Source organism: Nothobranchius furzeri, chromosome 11, assembly GCF_043380555.1.
Source record: "Nothobranchius furzeri strain GRZ-AD chromosome 11, NfurGRZ-RIMD1, whole genome shotgun sequence".
Taxonomy (NCBI): domain Eukaryota; kingdom Metazoa; phylum Chordata; class Actinopteri; order Cyprinodontiformes; family Nothobranchiidae; genus Nothobranchius; species Nothobranchius furzeri.
Window position 1 is genome coordinate 22,336,784 of NC_091751.1, and position 23,760 is coordinate 22,360,543.

At 43.5% G+C, this 23,760-nt stretch overlaps 2 protein-coding genes and 1 pseudogene across 3 annotated transcripts in view; 2 read left to right on the forward strand and 1 right to left on the reverse strand.

The window, feature by feature from the left end:
* Window positions 1–12,939, forward strand: part of mfsd2ab (MFSD2 lysolipid transporter A, lysophospholipid b) — a 13,482-nt gene extending 543 nt beyond the window's left edge. The window contains exons 1-14 of one of the 2 annotated variants that reach the window (XM_054745985.2): window positions 1,051–1,366; window positions 1,690–1,815; window positions 2,581–2,705; window positions 5,336–5,459; window positions 5,640–5,718; window positions 5,786–5,961; window positions 6,040–6,130; window positions 7,721–7,839; window positions 7,931–8,014; window positions 11,119–11,202; window positions 11,282–11,394; window positions 11,965–12,108; window positions 12,389–12,565; window positions 12,654–12,939. In XM_054745985.2, the coding sequence (XP_054601960.1) occupies window positions 1,283–1,366; window positions 1,690–1,815; window positions 2,581–2,705; window positions 5,336–5,459; window positions 5,640–5,718; window positions 5,786–5,961; window positions 6,040–6,130; window positions 7,721–7,839; window positions 7,931–8,014; window positions 11,119–11,202; window positions 11,282–11,394; window positions 11,965–12,108; window positions 12,389–12,565; window positions 12,654–12,708 (1,581 nt within the window). In that variant the 5' untranslated portion in view covers window positions 1,051–1,282 and the 3' untranslated portion in view covers window positions 12,709–12,939. Of the gene's footprint in view, window positions 1–1,050; window positions 1,367–1,689; window positions 1,816–2,580; window positions 2,706–5,335; window positions 5,460–5,639; window positions 5,719–5,785; window positions 5,962–6,039; window positions 6,131–7,720; window positions 7,840–7,930; window positions 8,015–11,118; window positions 11,203–11,281; window positions 11,395–11,964; window positions 12,109–12,388; window positions 12,566–12,653 lie in introns of those variants that run through there. The other variant, XM_054745984.2, reaches the window with a different exon arrangement.
* A 6,159-nt stretch (window positions 12,940–19,098) lies between these two features.
* Window positions 19,099–19,252, reverse strand: LOC129165099 (U2 spliceosomal RNA; annotated as a pseudogene).
* A 137-nt stretch (window positions 19,253–19,389) lies between these two features.
* inip (ints3 and nabp interacting protein) lies at window positions 19,390–20,164 on the forward strand. The gene has a single exon (XM_015955701.3). The coding sequence runs from the start codon at window positions 19,576–19,578 to the stop codon at window positions 19,879–19,881; it is 306 nt and encodes a 101-aa protein (XP_015811187.1). The 5' UTR covers window positions 19,390–19,575; the 3' UTR covers window positions 19,882–20,164.
* The last annotated feature ends 3,596 nt before the right edge of the window (window positions 20,165–23,760 follow it).

Below are 23,760 nucleotides of genomic sequence, written 5' to 3' on the forward strand. Positions count from 1 at the left end.
AAGCACGAAGCGACCCTCCTCCAAAAACATGTAAATGACATTCTCTCGAAGCAAGAAGCAACCGAATCCGAGTCTTGGTTCGCGTTTGTATTATTTTTATATTTTTTTTATTTTGCAGGTTTTATGTCACGAGGAGTCTAATAAGCTCGCCTCATGCGTAATTATTACACATATTTAAATATTTAATTGATTTTATAATATCAGAATCACGTTGATTAGGGAAGCTCAGAACAATTTTCTTAAAATCAAAACAATATTTCGGTTTCGTTTATAAATAAAAGTATGAATTAGTAAAATCGTTGCAGGCATCATTTATTACACCTAAAAATGATTTCTTACGCCTGCTGCTGCGTTTGGGGGCTTCAGAGCGAGTAAAACACAATCATTAGCCTCACAGGAGCCAAATGTACACATTTAGCTTCAGGGATTACGTTCAGCTCCAAAGCAAAAGGAGACGGAATGCAGGTTTTCCCATGTGATCTTTATTTTCCAAATTTATTAGACTTCCAAATGAATTTCCACATTTCCGACAGCAGCGAACGCAACAGGAAGCAGCCACCGTAGGTGACGTGTCCGACATGGATGGAGGATCATCCTGTACTCATCTAAAATAAAACTTCTCTGATCCAAATGAGTCAGAAGAAGTGGAACCTGAAGCTAAGCAGAATAAAGCCGAGCTAGACTATCTGAACCCATCCTCCTCATCTGTTTATGTACAGATGGCTCTGATAAACGGACCCAGACCTGATAGGAATGTGTTTCTTTTGTGGATCATTTTTAGTCATCAGTGTTTCAACTATGATAACAAACTTCTGTCAGCGTGACAGGAAGTGCACAGTTTTCACCTGACAGTGCTGGGTGTGTGCACACCTGTAGAACAGGCGTAAAACATTCAGCAAAGGTAAAAAAAAAGAGCGGCACGTGCTTCAGAGACTTAAGCCACGTTTGCTACAATAGTACTTATTGTAACCTTCCTTCTGTTGCCATGGTGACTTCCTCTTATTCCAACAGTATGTCACCTAAACACACCTGAGTTGTTTGTATCAACACACTGTTTGGTTTATTCAGTTACACTCAGGTGTGCTGTCGTGACAGGTGAGGCTCTGTGCTTAAAGCTGGTTTGTATAAACTGTTAACATCTTTTTAGAGGCAGCAAGGATGACCGCGTTCTGATTGGTCAGACGGAGGGTGTCTCTTTTACCTTCTCTCTGGTCAAAGCACAGCTCAAAGGCCATGTTGGGTCGGTCCAGGCTGCTGCCAAGGTGCTGTCGCCCTGTAGGTGATGACGTGGTGTTGTCATGCCCCTGGCACCATCATCACAGGCTGTGTGTTGCCGCCAGATCAGCTGTTCAGTCTGACTGCTGAGGTAATAGTTACGGTGACAGTGGAGAAAATAGCTAAGAATTAAGAGCTTGTTTGAGAACCAAGGCTTGCTTGTTTCCTAGGGACTGTCCCTGACTTAAGCCAACAATGCTACATGGCAGGCGCTACGTTTGCCAGCTGGAATTCTTAGACTTTCTCCGACTCCCAGGCCAAATGTTTTGAGTCTGTTACAAATTAGACAAGACTGAGGACTGATTTATTTGTCACGGCTGTATTTCAGTCACCCCTGCTCTGGAGCCTGCAACTAGATGGGTGGTAAAGGTTGATGTGCTAACAGATCCGCTTCTACTTGTTTTCCTCTTCCAGCATGAACACAGAAACAGGTTGTCAGTCTGCAACAAGATCTGCTACGCGATTGGCGGTGCTCCCTACCAGATCACAGGATGCGCCTTGGGCTTCTTCCTACAGCTCTACCTGCTTGATGTAGCTCAGGTGAGACATTTAAAACCCTTTTAATACATCTCAAGCACCCCTAATCAATCGTGGGGCATCACAGCATGGCGGGGTTAAAAAATAACCTTGGTCCAGTCCTAAAACCACCCGCTCACTGGGAACATTGTGCACATGTAGAAGTGTCCCTCCTGTCCTGAGAACGTAAAATGATCCATGGGATTTACAATCCAGAGGGTACGATGTTGTTCTCTGTCCTTCCTGTTCCCTTAAAGCATCTCAATCAAGCATAACTCTGAATCTAAAGGCTCAAAGGGGCCTCCTTCTAAAAATATTAGTGAGGGGAACAATGGCAGTGCGATGAGGAGGGTCTCGATTTAATGGGCTCTGACAGTAATCTGATGGTTTGGACCACTATAGCCTGTAGGTCAGAGGGGATTGGACTTCCAGCGCCATTCATTATGAACCTGTTGGTTGGCACAGCGTGGTGCAGATTGTACAGTCAGGGATGGAGCATTCATGGTGCCTGGCGTTCAGTCAGGCGGGCCTCCGCTGAGCAGATTAACATCAGTCGGGCTGCCAAGTGGCACCTTCTCCGTTTGGCGTCAGAGCCAGCTGCCTTTTGCCTGGTGACCTTTTTATAAAAAGCTGTAAAGTTGTATTTTATAGCCGCTCTGCTACTGTTTAGCTCCCTGTAAGTCAGGATTTACTGTGTACAACTTTATCCACCTGCTTGTGACCTCTAAAGGTTAGGGCTCATTCTTTTCTTTAGCTGTGCTGACGGATGTTCTATGTTCTTCTTCCCAGCTGGATCCTTTCTATGCCTCTATCATCTTGTTTGTTGGTCGAGCTTGGGACGCTGTCACGGACCCTACCGTGGGCTTCCTGGTCTCCCGAAGCCCATGGACGAGGATTGGACGCATGCTACCATGGTACACTTTGTTCCTGAGATTCTGTGTGGTGCTTTTTAATAGTTTAGACAGTAGACACCTTTTAGCAGAGATGGGGAACTGTGGCTTCAACAAGTCATCTCCATGCCGTGCTCGTCTTCAGTTCAACAACTAAACCAGGTGATCTCAGTCAGCACAGTGAATGAACCTGGTTCACTTGCTGATCAGAACAGAATCACAGCACGGAGATGACTTGTTGATGCCACAATTCTCTGTCTTTTAGCACCTCAGGGTACTTACTACGGCCCCACACCTTTTCTTGGTAAAACCCAGTGATGTCATCTCTTCTTCCCTCCTCTTGGAAGTTTTTCAGCTGTAAACGTGTTAGTGTGAACGAGCTGAGCCGAAAACACTTTGAGTCACATCACCAATCACTGAAGAGGAAATACTAAAGAAATTAGCACTTCCTCATTTCTACCCACAACCCGTAAACCTTCTGTGAGATTTTCAGCATCAAATTTGGTCGTTTCTTATTGAAACTCTGAGCTTTAGAGGCGCCGAGCCTCCTGCAGCCCTCGTCCTACATCCCAGAGGACACATTTAACACCTTAATGGGAGAAACTCGGTGTTGGGTGTCAGTTGAGCTTCTGGTTATAGTCATGTCATCAGTCTTCTGTCATCACTGCCTCCTCAGCATCTCTGAGCGGTTAAGATAGAAACAGCCCGGTGAAGTAAAGGCTAGAAGGTGGTGGAGTGCAGGACGGGGTAAATGCTTTAGCATCTTTATAATGAGATCTGCTGGGAACGCGGCTGCAGCTGTGAGATGATGGTCCGTTGTGGTTTTCTGTGTTTAATTCTCCCTCTGGGTCCAAAACACAAGAGCATGCATGTAGAATTAATTCAGAATCATGTGTTTTATTTCACGGCTGCTTTGCAAATGCAAAAGTTTTATTTTCAAATCCCTTTTTCCTAACTGGGTCTGCATACCGACATTTCTATTCGGTTTCCAGATGTTGGAACTGGGTCATGCAGGATGCTGCTTGTGCTCACTGAGACGCGTTGCCTCGATCCTGTCGTCAGAGGCGGGCTGTGGGGGTGTCGGGAGGAATGGTTGGTATGTTCGCTTGCATCACCGTCAGCTCTGCTGTACTGATGAGAGCAGCACATGCGAGCTGGGAGGAAGCAGGCGAGCCCTCCTTTGTCAAAGCGGTGTGTGTGTGTGTGTGTGGGGAGGTTTAGTGCAACTACCAATTCAGCGAGCTGCTGATTGGTTCATATAGCAACACACCACCCGCCTCAGCCAATGGCGCTGCAGCTCTGAGCTACGAAGAGCCCTGCAGGACTTTTTAAATAGTGTCTGAGGAATCCAGGAGGTTACTACAGGTCAGATCTCCCTGCTGGAGCTGGGCTTCAGCGCTACAACTGACCAGCTGTAGGTGTCCTGGTCTTTCCTAAATGCATAAATAAATCCCAGGCATTTATCTATAGAATGTCTCTTAAAATTAAAATATAATTTAGCACTTCCTTTTTTAAGAAGGGAGTAAATAAGAGCGTTTTCTTCTAATTCCAGCTGCAAATAAAATGTGTTTCACAGTAGAAAACGTGTTTTTCTTCTGTCACAGAACCGGTTTTGACTCTGCGTTTATGTTGGGTTGTGGCTTCCTGGGTGAGGAGATGTACATCTCTCGTCAGCTCAGCTATAAAAAGTGTTGTGGGGTCAGCACTGGTGTGGGTACAGCGCTGACGGGACGCTCTGAGTCTGCTAAGCTGTAAACGCGATCGGATCGTTTGAGTGAAAACAGACAATTCCTCCCGGATGTTGGTTTTTGGTGTGCTTTCACCTGATGCGACAGACATTTGCATCCCTAAGAGCAAATCTTTTGGTGAAGCATATGCTGGAACTTGCCCACCACTCCCACCGGTGTACAGTTAATGACATCACATGGGTGAGAGAGCGGGGCGAGCAGGGCCCCTCCCACTGTGCAGACACCTTCTGAGTGTTGACATTGGATTAGACGGAGAGCCTGAGCACCACGGGGGAAGATATCTCATGTTCGGGGAGCGTTTCCTTCGTGGCGTCATATCCCATCTGATGAAGTCACAGTTGAGCAAACGGGATGTGTTCACTTCCGGCACGAGTTGTGCTGACTTGGTTTTCCACGGATTTCAGGTGTGTCCATCCTCATCACATGAAACGAAAGGAAAAAAAAGACACAATAACTCTCATGAGCAAAGAAACATTCCTAGTCCAATCAGGCCATACTTGAAACTCGACTTATTACCAGAGCACCCAACAAAGAACACGGCGTTCCTGTTGCTGGTAATCATCGTTAAGTCGTTAACTGAAGGTGAAAAGCTCACGAGGAGAAAGTTGTCGCAGCTTTGGCTGTTGAAGAGTGGCGCTCCCAGAAAATCTTCATAAGGGGGCCAGCAAAATGTTTGGGGTGGCACCAAAGTGGTTCCTGTGGGGAGGTGAACCTGCAGCTGTGCATTTTGTTGTTCTTTACATCTTTCAACAATGTTCAGTGGGTGGCCATTGGCCACCCTTTGGGAGCACCACTGTTGTTCAAATCAAACAGGATAAAATCATTTCATGCTTGAAGAAGATTCTTTTTCCAAAAACTCTTTTTTTTTTTTTCGTTTTTATTAATTTCCTCTTTGCTTATCTGCAGGATCCTGATCTCTACCCCTCTGGCGGTGCTCTCTTATTTCCTCATCTGGTACGTTCCTCCCTTTGAAACTGGGAAAGTCATCTGGTACATTTTCTTCTACTGCCTCTTCCAGTCGCTTCAGACGGTGAGTTATACAGATAGAAATACACAAACCTTTGTTTACTACATTCAGTTTGATAAAAACTCATAAAAGAGTTTGCACTTCCTTATAAGTTCATCATACACGACTAGTGAAAGGTAGCAGGAAGCTGGCCGTAAACAAGAGTCACGGCCGAACCCTAATAAAGATAAATGTTCCCATCAGTGTTTCCATGTGCCGTACTCGGCCCTCACCATGTTCCTGAGCTCGGAGCAGGCGGAGAGAGACTCGGCCACTGCTTACAGTAAGTCTGGCTCTAAAGGACCTGACCCACACCCACCTCCTCCTCTGAACGTCTGGTCTCTCACCAGGGATGACGGTGGAGGTTCTGGGCACTGTGCTCGGTACGGCCATCCAGGGGCAGATAGTGGGCATGGCTAATGCCCCCTGCCTCCCGGGACCTGGTGAAATTGTGGCTGACCCAACCAACATTTCACACTTTGGGTTCCACAACGACTCTGCTCATGTCATCTCCCTGGAGCACACGGTAAATCCGTCGTATGTCCTCTGCTTGTTTATGAAGCAGAAAAGATCCAACGCAAAACATTTTGTTGCTCCCTCTCAGAAAGCAGCATACATGATTGCATCTGGAGTCATCTGTCTGATCTACATCCTGTGTGCTGGGGTTTTGTTCTGTGGAGTGAAAGAACAGAAAGGTGAGACTCTCTACCTGCTTAATGGATTTAAATCTACAACCGATACTCAAACCCGTTATCCTGCACAAATGAGCACTTTACCTTGTAAAAATGTTTTTTATTTATCCAAAATGAAGATGCATGCCATCTAAATGCCATAACATACCACATTTATTTGTAGAGCACATTTAAAAACGGCATGTCAGCTGACCAAAGTGCTTGACCACGAAAGAGGGTGATGTAAAACAGACAGAGGGCAATAACATTAATAATAATGTTAAAACGACCCTCACAATCAAAGAATATATAGAACTGGCTGATAAAACTTAAAATCAGTGCAACACAAATAGCAAAAAATATGTTACAATAACAAGATAAAATGACAGAATAAGAGCAAAAGGAGGATTAGACGGTGAAATAAAAGGAATCGGTCACAAGAACAAAGTCCGCTGCTGAAAATACAAATTGAAGACTTGTTTGCAGGATGACTGCAACACATATGTTGAATCAATAATACTTTTTTTTATTAGCGTCCTTTTAACTAAGACATTAACAAAGAAGTGTTTTTTAATTCTATTTGCTAAAGGAACAGCTGTAGCCCAGCTAGAGATTGTAAATAATACAATAATGTAAATAAGCATGTAATATGAAAGTGATCGATGTGTTGAAGTCAGTTTTAGGTGACTCATACCAGCTGTTGTCTCCGACTAGCGGTTAGCTCAGACTAGCTGTTAGCTCAGACTAGCTTTTGGCTCAGGTTAGCTGTTGTCTCCGACTAGCGGTTAGCTCAGACTAGCTGTTAGCTCAGACTAGCTTTTGGCTCAGGTTAGCTGTTGTCTCCGACTAGCTGTTAGCTCAGACTAGCTGTTAGCTCAGACTAGCAGTTAGCTCAGACTAGCTGTTAGCTCAGACTAGCTGTTGGCTCAGGTTAGCTGTTGTCTCCGACTAGCTGTTAGCTCAGACTAGCTGTTAGCTCAGACTAGCTTTTGGCTCAGGTTAGCTGTTGTCTCAGACTAGCTGTTAGCTCAGACTAGCACTTAGCTCAGACTAGCGGTTAGCTCAGACTATCACTTAGCCCAGACTAGCGTTTGGCGCAGACTAAGACTAGCTTTTGGCTCAGACTAGCAGTTAGCTCAGGCTAGCTGTTAGCTCAGACCAGCACTTAGCCCAGACTAGTGTTTGGCTCAGACTTGGCAAAAGATGGCTACCACAGATACGTTTCATCAGCAAACACAAAAATGGCACCAACTCTGTTGGTTTTACACATTCATCTGAAATCTGATCATTTATTCGGTCAGTCATGCATATCGAATTACACCAGATCTTATGATTTTGCATGATCCATTATTTTGTAAATCTGATTTCAAGTTCCACATCAGTGATGTGATGGAAGGGGCTTGACTGTGACCAATAACGAGACAGTTGTAGCTGAGCGATACGGCCGTGTGATCGAGCCAAAGCTGTGGTCAAATCTAAAGCCAATAAGGAAAAGCATGAAAGTCAGCTGACTAGGTGAAAGATGCAGCGAGGAATCAAAGCAACATGCTTCTAGAGACTTGTACGGGTATCAGGTGGTGTTCTGATTGTTTCTGGTTTATTTTCTGTTTTTAGAACATTCCCAGGTCAGGTCCCAGCCCATGCCCTTCTTTCAAGGAATCAGGCTCGTGATGGGACACGGACCATACGCCAAACTGGTCGTAGTCTTCCTCTTTACCTCACTGGGTTTCATGGTGAGTGTGGAATAAATCCTCACGGAACAAAAATGATTTTGTGTGTGTGTGTGCAGTTTGACTGAGCAAGCCTCTATTTTGTACCCTGCAGCTCCTGGAAGGAAACTTTGCTCTGTTCTGCAGCTCCACACTGGGATTCAGAAATGACTTCCAGAATATTCTACTGGTCATCATGGTGAGCGCACACACACACACACACACACACACACACGACATTCTCACAGCTGGAGCAGGTCCCGTTCCCCTAGCACGGGCAGATGAAACTCTGGGCTGTGCGTTATTGTGGACGAAGTGAAGCCATTAGCTTAGAGGGTTTGGACAAAAAGAGCACATAAATGTCTTCCGTACAAGGCCCACTCTGTTCTCGGTGATAAAGCGAGGCTCCTGCATGGCTACGGCAACAATGCGTGCCCACTCAGACCTGAATGCCGTGCCATTCCCACAGACGGAAACCTCTCTAGTTCTGTGCCCGCTTTGGAGAAACGCACGACTGTAGGTGGGAAAAAATCCTGGCAGGTATTTAAGTCGATTAATCCTCAAATGTGTCCCGTTCATAAGCAGACCCCCACAGAGTCCGGGTTAGAGAGGGTAAAGAGATTAGTGAGCCTTTACTTTATGTACAGGATTACAGCCAACATGGCGACCTTGCTGTAAGTACATTAGATCAGGTGAGATGAATTTTATGGGCTTTAACTTTCCTCCTTTCATTAAGTTTCACACCATTAGAACAAAAGGAGACTTAATCCTCTCCTGTCATTCTGATAAAGATGGAAACTAATCTTGAGTCAAATTAAATCACCTTTAATCCAGGATCCGAATCCACACACGGCTAACTCATGTCACTCCCACCAAGTGGACTGATTTTATTATATGTTGTGATGCAGGGTAAAATAAAACAGCAATAAAGCCTGTTTACATGATAATGATGACTGATAATAGTGCTGCAGGCTTCTGCTGCTGCAACACCTGCAAAGATTTAAAAAATAAAGAGCTCCACGTCCCGAGAGCAGTGGGGGACATTGAGTCCGAGTGGGCCTTGTTCCACTCTGCGATTGTCGAGGCGGCTGTTGCTAGCTGTGGCCGTAAGGTGGCCGGTGCCAGTCGTGGTGGCAACCCCCGTACCCGCTGGTGGACACCAGAGGTTCGGGGAGCCGTCAGGCTGAAGAAGGAGGCCTACAGGGCGTGGCTGGTCTGTGGGTCTCCGGAGGCAGCAGACAGGTACCGGATAGCCAAGCGGGGTGCAGCAGTGGCAGTTGCCGAGGCAAAATCTCGGGCGTGGGAGGAGTTTGGTGAGGCCATGGAGAAAGACTATCGATCGGCTCCAAAGAGGTTCTGGCAAACTGTCCGGCGCCTCAGGAGAGGAAGGCAGCAACTCGCTCACACTGTTTACAGTGGGGATGGGGAGCTGCTGACGTCAACTGAGGCTATAGTCGGACGGTGGAAGGAATACTTTGAGGAGCTCCTCAATCCCACCAATGCGCATTCCGAGGAGGAACCAGAGCTGGGAGGCCTGGGGATGGACTGTCCGATCTCGGGGGCAGAAGTTGCTGAGGTAGTCAAACAACTACACAGCGGCGGAGCCCCGGGGGCGGATGAGGTTCGTCCTGGGTATCTCAAGGCTATGGATGTTGTAGGGCTGTCATGGTTGACACGTCTCTACAACATTGCGTGGTCATCGGGGGCAGTTCCTAGGGAGTGGCAGACCGGGGTGGTGGTCCCCATCTTTAAGAAGGGTGACCTGAGGGTGTGTTCCAACTATAGGGGGATCACACTCCTCAGCCTCCCTGGAAAGGTCTACGCCAAGGTACTGGAGAGGAGGGTCCGATCGATAGTTGAATCTCAGATAGAGGAGGAGCAATGTGGTTTTCGTCCTGGCCGTGGAACTGTGGACCAGCTCTATACCCTTGCAAGGGTGATGGAGGGGGCATGGGAGTTTGCCCAACCAATCCACATGTGTTTTGTGGATTTGGAGAAGGCTTATGACCGTGTCCCCAGGGGCACCCTGTGGGGGACGCTCCAGGAGTATGGGGTGGGTGGCTTTCTGTTAAGGGCCATTCAGTCCCTTTACCAGAGGAGCGTGAGTTTGGTCCGCATAGCCGGTAGTAAGTCGGACCTGTTCCCAGTGAGGGTTGGACTCCGCCAGGGCTGCCCTTTGTCACCGGTTCTGTTCATCACTTTTATGGACAGAATTTCTAGACGCAGCCGTGGTGTGGAGTGTGTCGAGTTTGGTGGCAGGAGAATCTCGTCTCTGCTTTTTGCGGATGATGTGGTCCTCCTAGCTTCATCCAGCTCTGACCTTCAGCTCTTGCTGGGTAGGTTCGCGGCCGAATGTGAAGCGGCTGGGATGAGGATCAGCACCTCCAAATCTGAGACCATGGTTCTCGACCGGAAAAGGGTGGCTTGCCACCTCCGGGTCGGGGGAGAGGTCCTACCTCAAGTGGAGGAGTTTAAGTATCTCGGGGTCTTGTTCACGAGTGAGGGTAGGAGGGATCGGGAGATCGACAGGCGGATTGGTTCGGCGTCTGCAGTGATGCGGACGCTGAGCCGATCTGTCGTGGGGAAGAGGGAGCTGAGCCAGAAAGCCAGGCTCTCGATTTACCGGTCGATCTACGTCCCAATCCTCACCTATGGTCATGAGCTTTGGGTAATGACCGAAAGAACGAGATCGCGGATACAAGCGGCCGAAATGAGTTTCCTCCGTAGGGTGGCCGGGCTCAGCCTTAGAGATAGGGTGAGGAGCTCGGACATTCGGGAGGGACTCGGAGTAGAACCGCTGCTCCTCCGGATCGAAAGGAGCCAGTTGAGGTGGTTTGGGCATCTGGTCAGGATGCCTCCTGGACGCCTCCCCGGGGAGGTGTTTCGGGCATGTCCTGCCGGCAGAAGGCCCCCGGGTCGACCCAGGACACGTTGGAGAGGTTACATCTCCAATCTGGTCCGGGAACGCCTTGGGGTCCTGCCGGAGGAGCTGGTGGACAAGGCCGGGGAGAGGACGGCCTGGAGCTCCCTAGTTGGGATGCTGCCCCCGCGACCCGGACCCGGATAAGCGGAGGAAGACGAGACGAGACGAGAGGAATCATCCAGGCAGATCAGCTGTGATGTATTCAGATCCACAGGAGGAGTTTAGAGTGTGTTTCTGCCACCTGCAGAGGAACCACGACCTCTGCAGGTTCCTGCTTCACAGAGCGCAGTGATCCGCCTAAATCCCAGCGTTTAGGTTGTTTGGTCACCCTCCTGATCTTCTAACACCAACAAGGATGTTTTCTTTCTCCATCTTTCCAGCTCTCTGCTACTCTGGCCATCCCCTTCTGGCAGTGGTTCCTGACTCGCTTTGGGAAGAAGACCGCGGTTTACGTCGGCTCCTGTGTAAGGCCTTAACCCACTGCAGCCACTGTTCTAGGAATCTGTTCAAGGGTCGGTGTAATCCTCGTTTTCCCCTCTCCAGTCGGTCGTCCCGTTCTTGATCATGGTGGTGTGCATCAAGAGTAACCTCTACGTTACCTACGTGGTCTCTTTTGTGGCTGGGATCGGAGTTGCGTCGGCTTTCCTGCTACCCTGGTAAAGCCTCCCGACTCTTCGTTCTGGTGGGATTATTAGAGCTGTGAAAACAGTTACAGCTCGGTAAACCAAAGATAAAACCTGAGTAAAGAGATAAAAACTTGTTTTCTGTTTTTAAAAAATGCAGAAAAAATTCTTCTAAGGGGGAAAACGTACGTATGTCGTACTATTCAACTTTTCAGATTTCTGAATCGGCTTCTTGAGCCAGTACGTATGTTACAGGGTTAATGAAAGGCCACCCAGCCCTCTTCACCCCCTCTGGCTAGAATATTCCACTTGCAACTTCAGAGTGGCGATCTGCTGTTGGACCAGAACATTTCCTGCATGTTTTAGATCTTGAACCCAGCTGATTTGTTTGATTTTGTGATGAATCACTCCTGTAGACACTAGTGAATGCTGGGAAGACGTTTCAGCTGTTTGATTGAGGTGTTAAAAAGACAAACACACAACGAGGACATACGTTTTGTTTTTGGTTTGAGTAACTGGACACTAGGGGGTGCTAAAAGCAAGCCAAACTGCAAAGTCACCCTTTAATGGATGTGCAGCAAACTTTTGTTTACTCTTTTTCAGGTCCATGCTCCCTGATGTCCTTGATGATTTCAAAGTGCAAAACCCTGAATCCACAGGACACGAAGCTCTCTTCTATTCCTTCTACGTCTTCTTCACAAAGTTTGCTTCTGGGGTCTCTCTGGGCGTCTCCACTCTGAGTTTAGAGTAAGAGCTCACAGGCCACATACCTCCACACTAACGTGAATGTTTAGAACAGATTTCTGAGTCTTTAATCTGAGTTTTGGAGCAATGAAAGGTCCAAGTTGGACTGAGTCGAAACTCTGAGCACCCAAATCCCACATCAAAGCTGCAAATTCTCTCACAGAGTACAGATCAGCAGTGTGTGCATGAGCTGGCTCTTAGATCAAGGAAAGCTCAGAGATTTCCTTCACATAAAGATGCGGCGGATGCTAATGGCTCTTAAAGTCTGTTTGCTTCTCCTCAGCTTTGCAGGATACATCAGCAGAGGTTGCTCCCAGCCCAAAGAAGTGGACCTAACGCTGAAGCTGCTGGTCTCAGCCGCCCCTATAGCCTTCATGCTCATCGGCTTGGCCATCTTGTACTCGTATCCCATCGATGAGAAGAGGCGACAGTACAATAACAAGATGCTACAAGAGATGAGGTGAGCCTTCGCTCTGACGCTCTTTACGCCGCCGTGGCGCTCGGCTCCAGCTGACGGCTCTGGCTCTCTCTTCTCCCCCCCCCCCCAGGGACAGCGAGGCCGATTCAGAGTCGGAGACGACAGAAATATCTAACATGATCTAAGCACATTTCTGGACCAGTCGGTTCATGGATTGGCACTTTGCACTGGACGGGACCAACGGAGCCGAGCCAGTGGGGTCATACGTACGCTGCCTCGTCCAGCCACGCTGCTGCTGACACGATCCACACTGAAGCGTTTACTGTGTGAGGCGCGCTGAGGCCTTCCTGAAGACATCTCACCCACTGTGTTTGATGCTTCCTGGCATGTCTCTTAGGCTACGTTCACACTGGAGAGAGTGTGATGTCACGTTTCAGTCAGAGGGTGAACAGCCACACACAAAAAATCAGATTTACCCAAAAAAAATCGAAATTGAGCATCAAGGCCTGCAGTGTGAACGCAGCCTTAGACATCACACCAGGCCTTACCTTTTGTACTACCTACTACTGTTTAATCCTGCCTAAAAGGGGGCAGTGCCAGATGAAACAGCACAAACTGATGAGCAGATTTCTCTGGAGCTGTGCGGGTTCCCACCTGGTGAACATTCATGACACTGCGTTAGAGAGAAGTGCAGCTGTGACGTGTAAATGTGAGAAACGATGATACTGCCTTCATTTCTACCATTTTGGGTTTAAAATTCAAACTGGCACAAGTGTGGGTGACTGTTTTGTGAACAGGTTTCTTGTAATTTTACATGTTGTTGTTGTTGTTGTTGTTATTGTTTACAGAATCTAGTTGGCCATGCTGTAGCTTTCTCCCCTCACACTGGTGCTTGTTAATTTATTTCTGTGACATTAGAGGCCAAACGTGAACAGCTTTACTCTGAAGGGCTCCAGATTCCCATCACACAGGTTTAACTACCACAGCAAAGATATTGTTTTATTTATTATCAGCTACTGGAGACGGCATTAATCTCTCTAATCTGGAGCAAAATGCTTTACTGCAGCTGGTACAAGTTAGAAAATATATTATTTAAATATTTATTAGTTTGTACAAATGTTTGCCAAAAAGTCATCCTTCAGTATTTAAATTAATTTAAGGCTTTTAAAGATGTTGTTACTGAGCTCTGGTGATTCAAAGAGACAGTTAAACTTTAAGCATCTTTTAATGTGTGAGGCCATCACTGCAATCCCTACGTCTGTATGCATGAAAAAAAGGGAACCACATAATTGAGTTAGAGCTTTTATTTTGTTAAAAAAAACCTGATCGCCTCGGTCCTTTCTGAGGTTTTTCATATCTCTGATATGGAAGTGTGTACATGCAGTGTCATATGTTATACATACTGTTACATCTTTGATATGACAACTGAGTTGCCCAATGTGAAATGTTCATTGGAATTGTTGTAACTGTTATTTTCCTTCTCATAACCCTGCTAGAGGATACTGTACGTGCCAACATAGTTGTTTTCTCTTACTAACCCTGTAAATATTGTACATCTTGTAAAAAAAGAAAAACAAGTCCAGTTTTACTTTGTCAGCATGGTTTATGGAATGTTAGTCTATCCATCATGACTGAGGCTGTAGCCAAATGTGTGACTTTTAATCCCACTGGGACGCACAAAAGCCTTGTGTACAAGCCTCCTGTGCATATGTAAATATTGTATAAAATCCTGTAAATAGTCTGTAACTGTTGACATATAATCTTTATTTGTGGCTGCAGATGGGTGAATCTGTACACTGTAATGTACTTATTTAAGTAAGAAGTGCTGCAATGGAAGATGGTTAATAAATGCTAATGAAGTGTTGTGTGAGCTATTGTCAACCCTCTTTCTGCTATGGTGAATTTCAACGTGGCGGATCTAGGATTTTTCTGGCTATGGGGCCATCAAAGGGGCCCAGTATTAGTCAAACATACTCACAATCCTAAACTTTGATAGTCATACCATGTTGAAAGACGGACACACACAAATACAGTGTTTGAAAATTTTCAGGACAGATGAGTGATGGGACAGGGGCACTTCTGGGGGGAATTTACCATTGAATCTGTAAATTAGAATATGTTGACAATAATTGTTTGAATGCTGTAAAGCAGGGGTGTCAAACTCATTTTAGCTCAGGGGCCACATTGAGGGAAATCTAGTCCCAAGTGGGCCGGACCAGTAAATTAAAAACAACTTCAGATTGTTTCCTTTGTTTTAATACAATCAATATAAAACAAGGCTGGAGCCTGAGGACAGTGTATCCAAAATAGTACAAGTACAACACCTGAAGTGTACTTGAAAATTTGAAAAAAAAAAATCAATAAAAAAACATTCCTTAGTGATTCAAAGAGCTTACAGATCACATGGCTAGATCAGTTTCATGCAGCACTTAAAGTATATTTGACTCATTTTACTTTACATCGTTTAGCTTTCACCAGCACATCAACATCAGAAGTCACATCCTGAGTGGCGGCCAACTTCAGGATGTGATTCAAGTTCTTGTGTGAGCCTTGAGCGCAGCTTTGTTTTATTTATACTCATTACAGAGGAAACTTGCTCACAAAGATACGTTTATTTTCACTCTACATTGTAAAGTATGAAAATAAAGTTTACACAACCATCTCGCGGGCCGGATCTGGCCCGCAAGCGGGTTAAATCCGGCCCGCGGGCCGCACATTTGACACCCCTGCTGTAAAGCAATCAAACTATAGTGATCCTGTTTCTCTTTATAGTTATTGGTCTGTTTATTATGATTCTGCTTCCTCACATTTTTGGCATTTAACTACTTCCACAATTCTTCAACTATTTACACAATTTTGGTATCAAAACGTTTAGCTCGTTCAGCTTATCCCGGCAATGACATTTGGTATTAAAATATTTTATACTTTTTGAGATCTTCAGCTTTTTCTGTGATTTTTGTCCCATTGAAATGAATGGGATTGCTCAATTTTCAGCTAAATCCTATCACTTTTTTGAACTCTTACTCTTACAGTTTAACTTTAACCTAGAGACTTCATTCAAGTTTCAACAAACTCTCAAGACTTTCAGCTATTACTGGTTAAACAGTCTTTTACAAATCTATTCCAGTTTTTCTAAAATCACAGGTAGAAGTTGAGGTACGGCTTGAGATTTTCAGAAAAAATCACAAATATTATAATGGGGAAAGATAGGAGCGGTGACCCTCCCTTGCTCCATTTCTAGCATTGTCCCGAGAGAACCGTAGATCCGATTGAAATGAGACGCATGCTGGCTTACAGCTTACGGATATACCTTCCTTTTGAGCTATAACTCATGAATGTACTCCAAACATTGTGGTCTTACGGTTCATTTGTTTGAGAATATTTAAATAAATAAAAAAGCTTCCCACCACTCTAAACTGAAAATTTCGCACTCTAACTTTTGACCTTCACATTTTCTGGAAACAACTCTTTCCAACACCCAGACTGTTTGGAGTACCGAAACAAATTATATCTCAAAAAGTAGGGATTTTTGTCAGCTTTTTAGAACGGGTTTCATTTTATCTGTAAGTGTTACCGTTCTTTCTCTACAAGCCTCAGAAGGAGGAGAGACCCTGATTCTGCCTCATTGAAACCCATGTTAAAGGAACAGAGATTTTCTCCTCCGATCGGCTTCAGACAGCTAAAATGTTCATGTCATAGCTTTTAGACAATTCGTGGTAGGCACATAAAAATTCTCTCAGATGACCATCAAAGCCTTCTGCCACTCACGCTTTTTGAATTTTTCAATTCGGTGCAGTACTTTTCGAATGGTGATGAGAAGTTTGACAGGTCCAATTTCACTTCTGAAGGCAGGGACTGCCCCCTCCTCCTTCGCTGCTCTCTCATTGGCTGAGAGTTTTCAATCGTCTTCTGTCTAAAAGGAAATATGCACCCACACATATGATACATCAATTCAACCTGCTTGGTCCCAGGAGTCTTGTATTAACTTGATATTGTGTTCTGCGTTGCCATGGCAACGTGCTTAGCAACAACATTTAACAACATTTTAGACACAACTGTATCAACATACTTTAATATAGAAATGTTATTCAAAGTTTAAAAGAGTCATGTGACATTGTGCATTGCTTTATTAAAGTAGAATCCTGTCATCTGTTACCATGGCAACACAAGGAACTATAAATCACTTTAGCCAAGTCTCATAGGAATGAATATAAAAAGCTGAATATTGAGCCAATACCAGACTCCTGTTTTTGATCTTTTTGAACTATCTGTACTTAAAACTAGAAACAAGTTATATTTGATTGACCGTCAGAAGGTGGGAAAGTGCCCCGCTCCCTCCAAGCTCCCTGATTGGTTGAGAGAGGTCAATCATCTTCTGGCTAAATGGACTTACACTCCCACACATGTGGGACATCAAATCGATCGGCCTGGCCTGAGGAATCCATCCATCCACATATAAATCCATACATGCTTCCATCCATCCGTCCATCCATCCATCCTGTCATGTTCCCGAGCCGAGGTGAGTGACACCATCTCCACTCTACCTGTGATTGAGCTTATTTCCCACAGGTGAGGAGCGGAGGGGGCGGCAGCTGCTGGAGATTCCAATCAGGAACTCGGGTTTAAAAGGAGGATGGAGACACCTCACTACGCCGGATGATTGCACCAGTTTAGGTAGCCCCAGCCAATTGTCTTGTACTCGTTTGTTAGCTTTGATTCACTCTTGGATACTTGGATTTTGACCTCGGACTGTATTTGTGGATTACGTTTTGGATTACCCCTTACGTCTGGTGTTTGTTTCCCTTCCCTCAGGATCCTCACACAACCTGCTTCACGCTCGCTGTCTTCGAAGTCAGGATTTCTTACACCGTGTCCCATCCTCCTCCGTTGTTCTTGTTTGGTTCCTCTCTGCTACCTCACCCATCCCGGATCGCTCACCCTCTGCCCAGCACTCACCTCGGCTTCCCCTCCTCCCTCATTCACCCTGAGCGCTACATGGACTCGAGCTGCACCACTCACTCCCACAGGACTTCCCAGTGCTATTTCTGTTCCCGTTTTTGAATAAAGACCTTTTCTTTTTACTCAACCTGCTCGATGAGTCTGATTCTGCATGTCTTGGGTTAGGCACTTACCTCGAGTCATGTCACAAACATTCATCCATCCATCCAACATCCATCCAACAATCCATCCATCATTTCATTTATCCAACCATTCATCCATCCCATATCAAATCTGAACAAATGTTAATCTATCAGTTTTAGATATCAGCGAATGTTTCTAAATTCACAGTTCAGCCAATTGTAAAAATACCCATTAAACTATTCTCATTCAAATACCAGCTGTTTAACATTTCAACTTTTGAGTTTTTAATCAATGTTCAAAGATTTAAGTTTTCTGCTGTTTAGCATTTTTTTTATCCATTCTTCACCTATATTCTGAGCTTTATTACACTTGTTGGTGATTTTTGCTTCTAAATCTTTAAATTCATTCAGCTCATTTTGACAGTTTAGCTTAGTTTCAGCTTCACTTCAGCTATTCAGCAGCTTCAGCAATCCGTTTCTGAATTCAGCATGTGATGCTAATTTCACAGTTCAGCTAAATGTAAAAATTAAACAGTTAAACTAGTCCTACTGAAATAACAGGTGTTTAGACATTTTAGCTGTCCAGTTTTTTAAACAATGTTCACAGATTTCAGTTTTCTGCTATTTAGGATTAGTTTTCTTGATTCTTCACTTACTTTTTGTGCTTTTTTTTCTACTTGGTGCTTTTTGCTTTCACATCTTTTACTACATTCAGCTCATTTGTCAGTTTAGCTTAGTTTTAGCTTCACTTCAGCTATTCAACAACTTTAGCAATCAGTTACCAAATTTAGCATAAGCTGCTAATTTCACAGTTCAGCTAAATGTAAAGATTAAACTGTTAAACTTGTCCAACTGAAATAACAGGTGTTTAGACACTTTAGCTGTCCAGATTTTTATACAATGTTCACAGATTTCAGTTTTTTACTATTTAGGATTAGTTTTCTCGATTCTTCACTTACTTTTTGTGCTTTATTTGCTTGTTAGTGATTTTTGCTTCTACATCTTTCAACACATTCACCTCATTTTGACAGTGTTGCTTACTTTCAGCCTCATTTCAGCTATTAAGCTGGTTCAACTAACAGTTTAAGCTATCCAGCATTCAAACAGCATTTCTGCAAGAAATGCAACTTGTCTAGTTATTTTAAATATTAAATTCAACCACTAAAGCTAAACCAATAGAAGAAATATTGATTCGAACTTGATATAAATACAAAAATAATTCAAATTAAATTATAGCAGGGCAAAAAACAAAGGCTTTGAATTTAATTGTTTAAACTAAATTGCTAGTAAAATATAAAATATTCAAAATCATGACGATCATTGAATAACTAACTCCTTTATAACCTAAGTCCCACAGCATTGACTTTTAGGTAAACGCATAGACTGTACATACACATAGACTGTACATAAACGTTAACCCATACTGCCACCTAGTGTTGGGTTTCATAGTCCTGAAATAATTTAGAAGTATGATTAAATGTTAGAAGAAATTGCCAAATTTAAAAATAACCCATTTCACACTGTGTGGACGAGGACTTATCTTTTTAATAATACATTTTCAAAATCAGTCACAAATTTAGATTTACAACACATCACAGTCTCAACTGTGTTATTACACTTGATCTTAGCCAAAAGGCCGAGAAGCGATTATTACCTTCATAGAACATATAAAGCATGCAACGATTCATAGTTTTATAAATTAAATGTCAATTTTATTCAAAACATACATTTCATTATTAATGTGATACGAAACCGCTGCTTTTATTTTGAAAACTCGCTCCGGAACCGGAAGTGTTTCCTTTATCTCGCTTATAAAGCGACAGAGAGCAAAATAATCTCTGCGAAATCTTCGTGTATTCAATCGGAGCGTCCTAGGATTCGTGGTTACAGCCCCGTACATAGGCCGTAAAAACACCCGAAAGAGGAGTTTATTTGACTGACGGCGACAGCTGCGTGTTGCTGGCTGTTGTAATGGCTGCCAACCCACCAGGCTTCCCGAACAAGGCCCGCGTGGCGATCTTGGCCGAGTTGGACAAGGAGAAGAGGCGGTTGCTGCAGAGCCAGTCCATGAACAACCCCGGAGCTAACATCCCGCTGTCCTCCCGGAGCAGCCTGAAGGAGGTGAGGGACAGCGCGGAGCAGCAGCACATCGCCGCCCAACAGAAAGCCGCTCTGCAGCACGCTCATGTCCACTCCTCCGGCTTCTTCATCACCCAGGACTCCTCGTTTGGGAACCTCATCCTCCCGGTTCTGCCCCGGCTGGAGCCTGACTTTTAACCCCGGCTGAACCCGGAGGCCGTGGTCCGTCCAAGTGAACTCACGACGCAGGACCCAGATCCGTTCCCCACTGAGAACATTTAGGAACTTCCACAGAAAGGAAATAAGAACAGCTGGTCATTAATGTGGAGACCTTAAGACATTGAACTACATCAGTGTTAGTTTCTCTTCCCCTGAATTAACTGTAACTGCATCAAATAAATGTCTAAAGACATTTTGAACACGTTTTATCCCAAACAGAATAACTTGTAACACCAATAGAAAATATATATTTTTACGCTTATTTAGCGTTTTGTGGTATTTTGTTTTGTTACTTATGGAAAAAAAGTGAAGCATTCACGTTTATTCAAACCATCTACACCATTTGTTCAATTTTTAATATGTGCCAGGGGCGATTCTAGCGTCAAGTCAAGTTTATTTATAAAGCGCCAAATCATGACAAGAGTTGTCTCAAGGCACTTCACATAATAAACATTCCAATTCACAGTTCATTAAGCCAATCAGAAATAATGTGTCCTATATAAGGAACCCAGCAAATTGCATCATGTCACTGACTAGTGTCAGTGACTATACAGCAATCCTCATACTAAGCAAGCATGCAGCAACAGTGGAGAGGAAAACTCCCTTTTAACAGGAAGAAACCTCCAGAGAATCCCGGCTCAGTATAAGCAGCCATCCTCCACGACTCACTGGGGATCGAGAAGACAGAGCACACACACACGCACACACACACGCACGCACGCACACACACACACGCGCACGCACACACACACGCACGCACACACACACACACGTAATGTGTCTATAGTTATATTGTGATGTCTTAGTAAATATTGTATTTGGTGAAAGATCAACTTTATTGTATATATGCTAGTGGATCTATAATTAAACAGATAAACTAGTATTAGCACATTAAAAGTCAATGAAAACAAAAAGTTATTATCAGGAGAGGGCGTCAGAGGTTTAGGGGTGCATCAGTACCCTTTTGCCAAATGTTGTTTTGCATTGTCTATCAAACCCTTAAAAGATCGTAGAAAATAAGGAACAGAGTTACCCCTTTTTAAAAGAGTTTTTAGTTTTTGCATAAATGCTGCTACTAGAGCTAAGTACTTAGATTAAAGTTTTTATTTTCATTTAATTTTAAAAGGTCTGCCAGAAGAACCGAACTTCAAACTGACGTGATTAAAAACACCTTAAAATGTGATAAAATTGCAAAAACCTAATTTTATTTTTTACAGTGTATCATATTTTTCAAGCGTGCATTTTATAAGTCACTGAGTCAGTTGAGATCACCAGTAAATCTTAAGATAATTGCTTTTAGAGTTTGTAGTGCTCTCAGGCCCTGTCCACACGTAGCCGGGGATCTGCCAAACGTAGATATTTTTCTACCCTAATCTATTAGATTCAGAACAATCCCGTTTTTAGAAATTTTTCGCATACAAATACATTTCTAAACAAATTCTAAAGACAGCTTGTAGGGTCTCACCCTCACATTTACAAACATCTCAGATATCTAGGTACTGCTGTTGTCCGGTGTTCTATCTGTGCTACTCATCGATATGTGCTACTTTGGGGAAATGCACACACCCATTACTACATCGCAGGCTGTTAACCTGAAAAGGCGCTACCTCTGGAAGTTGTTATATAAAAGTGATAAAGTGATGAATAATTTGATGCCAAAACAAATTCAGGATCTGTTCCAGATCAGAGAGAGTGTTTATGATCTCAGAGGGTATAAAATGTTTAGACAGCCTAAAGTAAGAACTAAAATGAAACAACTTTGTGTTTCTTGTGTTGGGGTTGATGTGTGGAATAAATTAGACCAGGAGCAAAAAGATTGTTCAACAATGGTAAAGTTTAAGGGTATGTTTAAATCAAATGTGATTAAATATTATGAATCAAGTCAATGAAAAAATGCATAAAACATTAAAGGTCATTATTTTTTTATAAAGCTAGAATGGGGATTTGAATATATTGCCATACATTTCAAACATGATGTAAAAATTATGGAATCGGTATACTATTCTAAAATTTTGTTTAAGTTCAAAGGGTTTGGGGGGCTGGGCTTATAAGCTCATGCTTCTGCCTGCGCCCGTTCTTAGCATTGTGTAAGTTGTGTGTTTGCTTGTAAACCTGCAAATGTTTCTTTGTTATATTATATTGTACTATTGATTTTAATTTCTCATTAAACTTCTCATTAAACTTCTCAAAATATATATATATACATTACTGCTTGTTTTATGTTTACCTGACACTTAGCTAAACAAGACATTTCTCCCATTGTTTACAGTCATTCATGGAATCATGACAAACACGGTCTTTTTCATAAATAAGTCATGACAACCTGTATATTTTTGCTAATAATTATACTACAGTTCTGTATTTTTGAGTAATATCACCTATATTTAAAATAAACCGTGCTGAAGTGTTTACTATACTGTAAACAAGAGCAAAACTCATAACACGCTGCAGAATATTCGACGAGGAAGCACGGATAGTCAGGACACTGGCGACCACTAAGTCATCTTCATGACTTATGACAACACCACCAGCTGCACAACCAGTCCTGCAGGCTTTTAACCTCACCGATAAGTCATCCATGTACGGGTTAAAAGGAAGAGGACATATAATGCCTCCTTTTCTGTAACATTTGCTGACCATACCAATAGGATGCGTATAATATATTTTGGAACACCTCTTTACAGCAGCTTTATGAATAGTTTCCTATGTTTAACTGTCAAATGCCTTGGCTGCATCTATGAAGCACATAGAGACCAAGGAGTTCTGGTTTCTGTATGTGGTCACCATCTCCTTTAGAGCATATAAACACATCTGTACCAAGCTCAGACTTTAAGCCAAACTGATTATCTGTGATTTTTAAGGTGTCGTTAATTCTGTCCAGCAGAATTCTTTCCAAGACTTTTGAAAGTGTGCTAGCCAGAGCAATTGGTCTACAGTTATCCATGCTACCAACTCTCCATCCCTTATCTTTCATCACAGGAACCAACAGAACAATTAACATTGAATAAAGCAAACATCCATGAGCAAGAATAGCTGAAAGGCAAATAGCAAGGAGTGGTGCTAATCTACCGCTAGCATACATTAGGTGTTCTGTTCAGTAGATATGGCGTCCAACCCAGTGGATTATTATTAAGTAGTTTAGTAATGGCTTGAGGCTTAAATGTTGTGAGACTATTACTTTACTCTGTCTACATCATCTGTTTACATAAGCATGATGATGGACATACTGACTGTCCCACAGACTAGGTACAGGTCTAGAGGTGATCGGGCTTTCTCGGTCTTGGCTCCTTCTCTCTGGAATGAGCTTCCACTTGATATTAAACTGTCACCTTCGCTGCATGTTTTTAAGAGTCGTTCAAAAACTCATTTTTATCGTTTAGCTTTTATGTGACTTGTATGCTTTTATGCTCCCTGTTTACATTTTGTATGGTGCTTTTATGTCTGTATGTTGTTTTTATCTCTTTTTTATTGCTATCTGTGTTTTTACTGTATTTTATGTTCAGCGCCTTGGGCTCCTGCAGAGGCAGTGGAAGGTGCTGTACCAATAAAGATTGATTGATGATGCACATTATAGAAAACAGTTTTCACTTTTGATTCATAAGCAACGTATTACTATTTTGGTAGAGTTGATTTTGTATTTTAAATCTTTTTCATTGTTCGGTCAAGTGTGTGTGTGTGTGTGTGTTACATTTTAGTGTGTGGTGCCTTTTCAGTTGACATATTTGATTTGTGATTTGTTTTTGGAGAAGCAGAGATAAGCAAAGGTGAGCAGGTGCATTTTTTTGATAAAATTATTTAACCTCGTAAAAACGTTCATATGCAAACGACCAAGTGTTAATGATCCACACATAAAAACTT